The sequence below is a fragment of the Melospiza georgiana genome, chromosome 24 (assembly GCF_028018845.1).
Source record: "Melospiza georgiana isolate bMelGeo1 chromosome 24, bMelGeo1.pri, whole genome shotgun sequence".
NCBI classification, from domain to species: Eukaryota; Metazoa; Chordata; class Aves; order Passeriformes; family Passerellidae; genus Melospiza; species Melospiza georgiana.
In genome coordinates, this window is record NC_080453.1 from 9,299,594 (window position 1) to 9,310,527 (window position 10,934).

The window sequence follows — 10,934 nt, forward strand, 5'->3', positions numbered from 1 at the left end:
ACCGAGAGAGCCAGACCCTCCCAGCACCAGAGGGTCTGCTCACAAGACATTGCTTCCCTAAGGCCAACTAATCTCGCCCCTCCTTCTGCCCCCAGGCTCCATTTCTAGCTAGAGAATGAATTTCAAATGCTATCAGGGAATCACAGAGCTGGGAATGGGCTGCTTTGGAGATGGGACCTGCCCAAGGGATGATCTCCAGCATGAAGAGGTCTGTCCACCTCCCTGGAGGACACAGCGACGGCTGGAAATGACTGACCAGTGACCTGGATGCTTTGTGCTTCAAAGGACAAGCCTCACCTTCCCCATGGCCCAGCTGGCCTGTGGCTTTGTGCATTAAAATCACACTGCATGTCAAAAAAAAAAAAAAAAAAAAAAAAAAAAAAAGGAAGAGCAGCATTTCAAATTCCCCTAGAAAAAACAGGATTAGGTTTGGCAGCCTGGGGCAGGCTCCTGGACAGATCATCTGCCTCACTACATTTTGGCACTGCAGACTTGGGAGCTTGAAGAAATCCAAGTGTAGGTCCCTGCTGCCTTTTTTCCAGCAAGCCCTGCACAGCATTTTCCACCATGCACTCCCCCCTTCCCAGTGCTCCCAGTTTCAGGCATTTCCAACCCCCCGGGTTAGGCAGCCCCACTTTGGCAGCTCTTGGCTCCAGCTGGTCCTTCACAGGCAGCAAGTCATGCCCAAACCCCTCAGCCACACAGAACCTGCTCTGGCCTCAGCCAGGATAAGAAATGATCTTGCGACCCTCCCACCCACGACAGAAACATTTTCCTCCTCAGACATTCCCCACTCGAGCTCTGGGCCATCAGCCCCCGCAGAAAATAATAAAGTTTACAGTACAGTTGTGTTTATATTGTTACAGGCACTTAAACAGGATTCTTTGGTCCTTCAAAGGAATTAGCCACCCTGGCTTCTCTCGGCAGAAACCACAAGTTTGCAAACCCAGAACACCTCCTGCACTAAAAAAAAAAACAAACCACAATTCAGATCCATTTCAGGGCAGTGCAGCTCTACCTTAGCGTAATTCTACAGTCTCCCCTCACACACCCCACCCACCCCGTTGCCTCCACAATTCCATAAGGAGTCATTCCCATAACACTGCACTTCCCATCACAGTGTACAGCAGACAAGGCTCGTCCCAACAATCCCAGGAACGAGACACTCAAGCAAGAGTCCAGGAAGTTTCCTTTTGTTGCAGTTCTGGGAAGGTCGGCAGGTTCCATTTTGCTCCCCCCTCCCCACCCTCCCAACCCCCCAAGGCACGGAAATACCTTGGAGGACAGACCCTGGGGTTTGTCCTGGCTCAGTTACAGGGAAGCCACGTGGGGTAGGACTGATTGCAAGGCAGGAAGGGCTGCACGTGGGTCACGTAGTAGTTGAAGTTTATTTCGCTGACATAAGGGGCTGGCTGGTAGAAGCAGGTAACGTTTGTGACCGTGGGGATGATGTTCTGCTCAGCCAGGACCCTCACGGCCAGCATGGCAATGAGGTTCAGGGTCTGCCTCCTCTCGTGTCCCATGAGGCAGACCGTGCTCTCGTTGACCACCCTGTGCAGGGTCATCAAATAGTCATATCTGTTGCTCTCCATGCCCACGAAGTGGCTCTGCAGGTAGCACTCCAGCTTCCGCAGCTGCTCGCCGATGTCAGAGAAGTCTATGAAGAACCTGGAGCACATGTACCTCTGCAGGGCCTTCATGTCCACCTCGGGCTTGGGCTTGAAGCCCCTGACGAGGAGGTTGCAGTACTTGAGGAGCCCCCCGCCGCGGATCTCCTCGGGGTTGCGCGTGGCGATGACGCGGTGCCGCAGGTGCTCCATGGCCTCCTCGAAGTCCCCGTACATGCTCTCCCCGGTCACCGTGGGGTGGAAGTTCTCGGCCATGGGGTTCTCCGAGCACTCCCCGAAGAGCAGCAGCGAGTCCAGGATGATCTGGAAGGAGTCCACGCTGAACTCGAACTGGCGGCGCAGCGAGTCCACGAACTTGAGCTCCACGTTCTTGCCGCTGTTGTTGGAGAGCGAGATGAGGCTCCAGCGGTCGGTCTCGTTGCACACCTTCACCAGCTTCTGCACGTAGGCCTCCTTCAGGGTCACGGGCGTGATCTTGTCCTTGTTGACTCCTTCGGGGAGGAAGTCCAGCAGGCAGTCCATGACCACATCCTTCACCAGCTGGAAAACGTCCTCGTTCTTCAGATCCACGCCGAAGATGAGGTCCAGGTCCTTGTAGCCCAGGCCGCTGTCCTGGTGCAGGACGTGGCTGGCGGCCGAGCCGTTCAGCCTGACGTTGTGCACCGGGATTCCCTTCTTCTCCAGGCGGCTACGGACAACCTGGGACAGAGACAGAGCCCGTGAGAGGCGGGAGGGAGCAGCCTGGGGGCAGCAGGAGCGCTCCCCGCGCTCACACAGTCACTCCAGTGCAGCACAGTGAAACAAAAAGCTAATCCATCGGAAATAGGTCACTTTGGAAAGCATCCCAAGTCCTGACAGTGGCTGGGGTGGCTCTCCTTCACTTACTTATTCCCTGGCATTAGAGATCCCACTGCACATGATCAGCTGCTCTGCTTCCAGGGCAGGGTCTGCTCTCCCTGCCTTCCCCACTCTGGCCGGGAGGGCCTTCCTGACCCCATTTTTTGGGGTGGTCTCTGCCCTCTACGTCCCCTTCCCGCCGCAGTGACCAAGCCAAGAGCAGCCAACCCCAAAGTGACCCCAAAGAGGAGGTGGCAGCACAGTCTGCAGCAGTCCCTGTGGATTTAATCAGGGTGGCTCACTCCTTTTAGCCATCCCTTCGGCCTGTCAGGATTCATTAAAGGCAAATCAAGATGCCAGAGCAGCTCAAAAGCCCCAGCCAGGCGTATGCAAGTTCATGTCCCAACTAGTAAGTGTATCCTAACAATTTCCAGTGTGTCAGAGCTTCGTGCTGAGCTTGGCGTGCTATCAAGCACAAGAGGCAGCTTTCATCTTACGGGTGTTACTCCGGTGATTTTAATGCTGCCTGCTCAGTCCTGGCACACCCAGCAGCCCCTCCAAAGCTTTGTTCATTTACTGGGAAGCTGAATCACCTGCCTGATTACTTAACAAGCAGGAGGCTAAAATAACCCCCAAGACCATAAAATAAACTATCTGGACACCAGCTTATAATTTGAGTTTAACTCATCTCAAAGATCCCAGGAAGATTAGGTTTGCACCTTCCAGCAGAAGCTCTCCCCACGTCTCATCCTGCTTTCGTGTTCCCCTCCAGCCATTTCCCATTTCCCTGGGAGTCCCAACCAGCCAGCCTAGGGCAAGGCCATGGCTTGAAAGAGCCGAAGCTTGGGACACAAATGGACAACTTGGATCATCAAGAGCCAGTCTGACTGGGCCCTTCTGCCCTGGGAGCCTGCCCTAGTTTGAGAGGCCCGACAAACTCCGCATTTTGGCTGCCCAAAATGTGAATCTCAATTCCAGGCTGCATCGCAAGGGCCAAACCCTCTTGGCTGCCCTGGGCCTGAGCAGTTCGGGGGAGACCAGAAGCATTGCAGATCTGGTCCCAGCAGCAGCAAAGCTGCCCCTCCATGGGTTTTGTTGGAAGGAAGAACACACAAAAGGTCAGGGACTGCAGCAGGGAACCCTCATCACATCCCAGACCCTCTGTGACCGCGCCAAGGGCCCCCAGCAAGTTCTGCTGCCTTCCCAAAGTCACCCCAGAACAAATGCCCTGTATCTGCACACCTGGGAGGCTGTCAGGGCTCGGGAGGCAGCTCCCTCGCGGTGTTCCCCTCTCTCCTGACACGGCCATCCCTGCTGGGCTGGAAGGGCAGCCAAGCCCGTGGTGACAGTCACATGCCAGGCACAGTGAACCAGGGGCTGCTCCCCTGGCAGCCAGGCCACACCTGCCCAGCCAGGGAATGAAGCAGCTTTCCAGGGCAGGCAGTCTGAAAGGATGGATCCTGCTGCCCCAAAGGGAGCAGACATCACCCAGGGGAGCTGCTGGCCTGCCCTGCTGCCAGCTGGAGCCACTCACCCGGGGCACAGCTCCAGCACTGCTCGTGCACTCAGAGGCTGCTCCCAGGCTCAGAGACACAAGATATAGGTCACAAAGTCTTAGAGGCAGAGCTGGGCCCTGTGCTCGGAGAAGATCTCGTTCCAGATTAATTTCCTGACCCCAAAGAACATTTGCTTAACCCCTTTATGGGCACGGCTCAGGACCTGCAGTGTTCCAGACCCACAGGCTCCAAGCTTACTCAAGTTCCCCAGGCTGTCTGTGTGAGATATATTCACAAAACGGGGAAAAGACCCAATTGCTCCAGTCAGTGTCATCCCAAACCATCCCAGAAATCTCCAGCCTGCTGAGCAGCAGGGAGCAGAGCACTCTGCCATTCCCTGGGAGCTTCCAGCCCCCAGCCCTCACCTGGAGCTCATCCCCCCTGGCTGCAGGCAGTGGGTTCAGGGCTGCACGTTCCCCCAGAGGGCTGGATATTTGCAGGGTTAGGCAGCTGCTGACCTGCTTCCCACAACAGCAGCTCACCTTCCGTGTGGTTGGGATAATTGACTGTGACAGCCAGGCAGGAGCAAATCCTGCTGCGTCCTGACCTGCGCCTCGCAGCTCCCCGGACAACAACAACAGGATAAATAACTGCCTTTTGGGTTACTTGTTCAGCTTAGTCAGCCCTAAACACCGGCTCTGCCAGCACGGCCGGGCACAATTACAGCCCTCAGCTATCCCGTGCTGGAGGCTGCTGCTGGCAGCATCCTCTGGGCAGCCCCACGAGCTGCTGCAGGGCTCGGGGCTGCCCAGCCAGGGCAGCCTGCTCCTGCCTGCAGCTCTCACCCTCTGCCGTTCCACCCCGGGCAGCCAAGCCCAGCGCTGCTGCTGCTGCTGCCCCGGCAGCAACTCGAGGAATCCCACACCAGCCTTTCAAATGTCACCTTCCGTCTCCCAGGCTCAACTCTGACTCTTTCTCAAGCAGCTGAGGCTCCAAAATCCCGGTTATTGTGAAAGCCAGTTGGGTCTTAGCGCCGTGAATAGGCTTTTTAATTAGAAGCCAACATGCCCGATTTTACATTTGATGAGTCATTACTGAGGAATGAAGTCGCCTCCCAAATATGAATATGCATCAGCTCATTCGAGCCACATTGTTAGTTTAATATTAAACACAGTTATTACTTGATGGTTAAACTAAGAGGAGCTCGTGAACAAGCAGAAGTCTCGGGCAGGCTCTGGAGAATTCAGCCAGGGGTGCCCAGAAATCAAAGGACACAGACATTTGATCCGGCCTTTGAATTAATGTTACTCTTCCAGCACGAGCCCAACATGTCCACCAGCACGAAGCCATTTCGTGGAAGCAGCTCCAAAAAAAGCCAGTTTTGCCCTGGCCACACACATTTCACTGCTTTTAAGGGCAATAAATTAACTAAAGAAGAATAGGAACAAGGTAAGAGGGGAGGAAGCCAAGCAGGATCCACGGCAGAAGCTGCAGCAGCTGCAGGGATGGGTGAGCTACTCAGGAGGGTCCCGGCAGCTTTCGGCACTCCTGCTGTGGGTGCTGCAGGGGCCAGCCCCACCGGGACCCCGGGGTGATGGGGGCCAGCCCCCCAAAACTTCTAACTCCCCCTGGAGCAGCCGGGCCAGGCTGACAGGACTCGGAGCAAGCTACCCTGGTGGAAGGTGTCCCTGCCCATGGCTGAGGCGCTTTTCCCGAATTCCAGGCCTGGCAGGAGTCGGGCAGCAGTGAGACACTGCTTTGGGGCACTCAGCATCGGGACACCGCTTTGGGATTTCTGGGTGTCCCGTGCAGAGCCGTGCCGGGCTCCCCGGGCTGTCCCGTGCAGAGCCGTGCCGGGCTCCCTGCAGTCCCCGGTGTTAATTTCAGGTCCCTTCCAGCCCGGGCCGTGCAGCGGCTCCGCTCGCCCCGCACGGGCCGTGGGAGGAGGCCGCGGTGCCCGGCCGGGCTGGCTCGGGGCCCGCCGGGCCGGTTATCGCCGCCTCAGCACTTTTATTTTCTGCCTGCCCCCCGCCGGAGCGGGGCAGAGTCCAGCGGGGCCCGGCCCCGGCGCGCAGCCCCTCAGCCCCGCGGATCCCTCACCTGCACGATGGTGCGCGGCCGCACGGACAGCGTGGGGAAGTTGCCGCGGCCGTGGATGGGCACGGCCTCGCCCAGGATCTGGTCCAGCCGCTGCACCTGCTCCCACGTCAGGACGCTGAAGCGGCTCCCGCGCTGCTCCGCGCCGCCCGGAGCGGGCCCCGCCGCCGCCTCCAGCATCGCCCCCGCCGCCGCCGGAGCCGCTCGCCCGGAAACCGCCCGGAAACCCGCCGGAAGTGCCGGTGCGGGGGGGAGCGGGAGGAAAATTTAAAAGTGGGGGGGAGGAAAGCAAAAAAAACAAAACAAAAAACAACCCCCCCAGTGGCGCCGGCGAGGGGCGGCTGCGCGGGGCGCGGCGGGAGCGCGGTCGGTGCCCGCAAGGACTCGCACAGAACCGGCCCCGGCCGCCCCCCGCCCGCCACCGGCTCCGCCGAGCGCTGCGCCCGCCCGCGCCCCGCCGCGCCTTTTATGGACCCGCGCCGCGCCCCATTGGCCCGCGCCCCCGCCAATCCCGGCCCGAGCGCGGGCCCAGGGGGAGGAGCGCGGCTGGACCGGGGCCAATCGAAGCGGCGATGAGGGGAAGGGGGCGGGGCGAGGGGCGGGGCGAGCCCGGGGACGCGGGTGACACCGACAGCACCGGGGGACATGGGTGGCACCGGGGGACAGGGACAGAACCGGGGGACAGGGACAGAACCGGGGACACAGGTGATACCGACAGCACCGGGGGACATGGGTGGCACCGGGGGACAGGGACAGAACCGGGGGACAGGGACAGAACCGGGGACACAGGTGATACCGACAGCACCGGGGGACATGGGTGGCACCGGGGGACAGGGACAGAACCGGGGGACAGGGACAGAACCGGGGACACGGGTGACACCGACAGCACCGGGGGACATGGGTGGCACCGGGGGACAGGGACAGAACCGGGGGACAGGGACAGACCCAGGGATACGGGGGACAGAGACAGCCCGGGAGGCACCGGGTGGCCCTAGGGTGTCCTGTGGGACCCCAGCCACGGTCTTGGTGTCCCTCTGAGTCACCTCGTTTCCACAGCAACGTCCTCTGATGTGCTGTTGTTTCCCTTTGGTGCCCCATTGGTGCCCTTTGATATGCCCTGGTACCCTTGGTGCCCCACTGATACCCCACTGATACCTCAATGATGCCCCATTGGTACCCCACTAATGCTCCATTTATACACTTGATGCCTCATGACCTGATGCCCCGTGAGCTGGTGCCCCGGCGATGCCCTATTTGTACCCCGGTGCCCCACAGATGCCCGGTGATCTGACGCTCCATTGGTGCCCATCCGTGCTCTGCAGGCTGGCGCCCCATTGATTCTCCTGGAGTGATGCCCACGGTCTGGCACCCCACAGACACCCCTGGTCTGTCACTCCACAGCGCAGTGTGCCCATCCTGGCACGCCCAGCTCCCCCTGGCGCCTGTCCCGGGCCAAAAGGGCCCCCGTGTGCCAGCTCTGGGTGCCACCCTGGGGCGATGGAACTCCAGGAGCTCAGAGCCAGCCCCTGAATCGCAGAGCGTGGCCCAGCTCCCGGCCGAGCCACCGCCTCCCCCTGGGGCCAGAGGTGTCCCCAGCCTCTGACCGGCCGTTTCCTTTCATCCCAACAATCCCCATCCCTCTGCAGCGCTCATTTCTCCGCGTTTCACCCCGCAGACATTTCCAGCAGGGCCCTCCCTCCCTGCCGAGCCGCTGCCCCGCGGCCCCGGCATGGACAGAGCGACTCCAGCTCCGCACCTGCACGGCCACTCCCATTGCCCGGGTTCCTCCTTGCAGCTGGGACCCTCCTCGGGAGCCCAGAGCCCCCAGGAGCTGAGCCAGGGCTGGTTGTGTTCTACACCTCGCGGGGTTTGATTGCAAGGACTCCCCCGAAAACCCCCGATCATCCACCCTGGGACTCTCCACCCCAGGGCAGGCACTGCAGAGCTCTCCCAAGAGGCCAAGTCTGGCTCGGGAGATCTGCCACATCCCAGCGCTGGCTGCTGGGAGCTGGAGCTGGCTGCAGAAAGGGGAGCTGGGGGCGTTGGGGCGCTCAGGAGCATCCACAGAGGGGTTGGAAAGGAGGGAAGGGCAGTGGAACCCTGGTTCCCTCTGGAATCGCCCCATCCCTGGTGCACTGACAGCCAGAGGGGCTCCCGGGGGTCCCCTTTGGGATGCTGCTCCTGCTGTGGGGTTTTGCTCCCTGGCTTGCACCCCTGTGACTCCACGGGAATCAAAAGCTGCTCCTGGGTGCTCCCAGCTGGGGCACAGGACAAGGGCAGCCCTGCTGGAAACTGATTTTCCAAGGAACTCGATTAAAAATCAGGCAGCTGCCTCTCGTTGCAAAACTCTTTTGACGTTGCTGGCGAAAAGGCTGGATCGGGGAGGGTTTCCCAAGGGCTGAGAGGGGCCGAAAGGCTTTGGGGATGGCTCCGTGCACCGGGGGATGCAGCCGGAGGAAGGGCTGAGACCCCGCGGGCCCGGGGGACCCGGCCGGGGGATCCAGGCCGGGAGAGGAGCTGCAGATCCCTCTGGGACGAGCTGGGCTGGGCGCTGGTGCTGCTCCGTCCCTCGGGGGTCTGGGGTCCGCAGCACCCGGACCCCGCTCCATCGCCGGGGATCGGCGCGGGGAGCAGCGGGGACCCCCCGGTTCCGGGCACGGGGGACAGAGTGGGACCCCCTGCCCTGATGGGAGCCCCTCGGGGCTCTGGGGACCGCGGGCAGTCCCGGGCAGGACCGGGCAGCGCGAACCGGGGCTCAGGGGCGGCAGCGGCCGGGACTGGGGCACTGGGTGAAAACCTCTGCGGCCTGCGGGGAAGGGACCTCGGGCGCTCCGTGACGCGCGTGGGACGGCTCCGACCCACTCGGCATTAGCAGGGCGTGGGCCACCTCCCTGAGCAAGCACAGGGGCCCAGCCCTGCTCCCGGAGCCACCGGCGTCACGCAGCGTCACGGGAGCCGCCGGCAGGCGGGGGCGCGCCGGTGTCCCCCTCCCGCGGCACCGGCACCGCGTCCCGGGCTGGCCCCGGCCCCGTGCCCCGGCAGCTGGCACCGCGCGGGCACCGCCGTGGCACACACTGGCACCGTGCGGGCACCGCTGTGCGTGGCTGCCCCACGCGGGCACAAAGTGTCCCCACGCGGGCACAGACTGTCCCCATGTGGGCACAAAGTGTCCCCACGCAGAGTCCAGCCGTCCCCCTGCACAAAAGCCACCGTCCCTGGCCAAACAGGCGCTGTCCCCAGCGCAGCTGCTGATGTCCCCGCTCTCGTCACTGTCCCCACGCACACGCCCTTGCCCACGTGTCCCTGTGGGTTTAGGAGGTGGAGTTCTCTCCACGGCCTTGTCCAAGTCCTCCCTGGGCAAACACGGCTCCTGGACACCTCCCAGGCGCTGGAGCTGCTGTGCAGCCCCGCTCGCTGCCGCAGAGCCAGCCTGTCCCCGAGGTGCCACCGCCGCTCCTCGCTCCTCCCCGGGGCAGCGCCACCAGCTGCTGTGGCTGCAGCTCTCCAAAGAGGCAGGACACTGTCCCCGTGCTGGCCACAGCCAGGCTGAGTTTGGCTGGATTAGGGGCACTGTGAGCACCCAGTGCACGGCATGAGGGCTGTCACTGCGCTGCCACTCTCTGATCTCAGCCTGGCGTCCCTGTGTCACCGCCCTGGCCCCCCAGGCTCGGCCACATCCCCTCCTGGAAGGGATGATGAGTGATGCTGCCCGAGAGGGGCCACCCGGGAGGCGCTGGGATGAAAGGGAGCGCAGGGTGTCATTAGCGCAGGTGACACAGAGCTCGGGAATGGCACCTGTCACCTGCCCTGGCTGCTGCAAAATGCTGCCCGGGGAGCGGGGGGGACACGGCCCCGCCGGGCTGTGGGGACAGGGACACAGCAGTGACCCCAGCACTGATGAGCCCTGCCTGAATCTGCCCCGGGTATCACTGGCTGGGGACACCCCTGTCCCCTGGCAGCGTGACCCGTGTGTCCCCAGGCTCGGTGGCTTCCCGGGGACACCACGTGCTGTTTTTCTTGGCGTGACCTGTGCCTTTCCAGCCCTGGCAGGGGATGACCCATCCCGGTGCCACAGCTGGGGCTGGCAGGGAGCACAGCCGCTCCCTTCGCGTTGGGTTCGGGCCCCGGGTGGCGCTGAGTGCCCTGCAGGTGGTGGCAGCTCCAGGGCTGTGCCCTCTCCTCTGGGGACAGCCGGGAGCTCTGCCGAGCCTGGAGCGGCTGGTTCACTCAGGCAGGGACTTCATGGGCACCTCGAGGGCTCTCGGGCCCTGCTGGGGCCATGGGGACAGTCCCTGCACCCCAGGCTTCGTGCTGGACCACAGAGGGAAACTGAGGCACGGGAAAGCCCTTCTGGCTGGGGCAGAGGCAGCAGATCTGTAACCCTCACGCATGGGGGCTGTGGAAGGGGCATGAACACCGTGGAACACACATGGAAGGACAAGGTCATCCTGCTCAGAGTCCCTTTTCTCCCTGTTCTTGGTGCCACCCCCAAGGCCCAAACACATTTTGGGGAGAGGGAGATATGGGGCATGGAGGATGCCCACGGGGAAAAGACATCACTGCCAGGATGGGGGGCCGGGGGGACACGCTGGGGCATGGGGGGCACACAGATCACTGCCAGGACCCTGGGAATAGGGGGACACGCTGGGGCCCCTCCATGCCCCAGCCCCAGCACCGCGAGTGCTTTGGCAGTGCCTCAGTGGTGACAGCACAGCCCCGGAGGGATCATTAGTCCTCCCTCATTAAAAAAAGTTACTCACCCTTTGGGACAGAAACAAGAATATCCTGGAAATGCCTGGGTTTGGGGAGTTCTCGCTCTAAAGGCATGACTGACACCAGGCTGCAGGTGATGCTCCCCAGCACGTGGGCAGGTGAG

At 61.9% G+C, this 10,934-nt stretch overlaps 1 protein-coding gene across 1 annotated transcript; it reads right to left on the bottom strand.

The window, feature by feature from the left end:
• Positions 1–1,272: 1,272 nt before the first annotated feature.
• TENT5B (terminal nucleotidyltransferase 5B) lies at positions 1,273–6,238 on the bottom strand. The gene is made up of 2 exons (XM_058040074.1): positions 6,062–6,238; positions 1,273–2,327 (listed from the first exon to the last, which is right to left on the bottom strand). Exons 1-2 carry the CDS (start codon positions 6,236–6,238, stop codon positions 1,308–1,310), a joined length of 1,197 nt encoding a protein of 398 aa, XP_057896057.1. The 3' UTR covers positions 1,273–1,307.
• Positions 6,239–10,934: the final 4,696 nt, after the last annotated feature.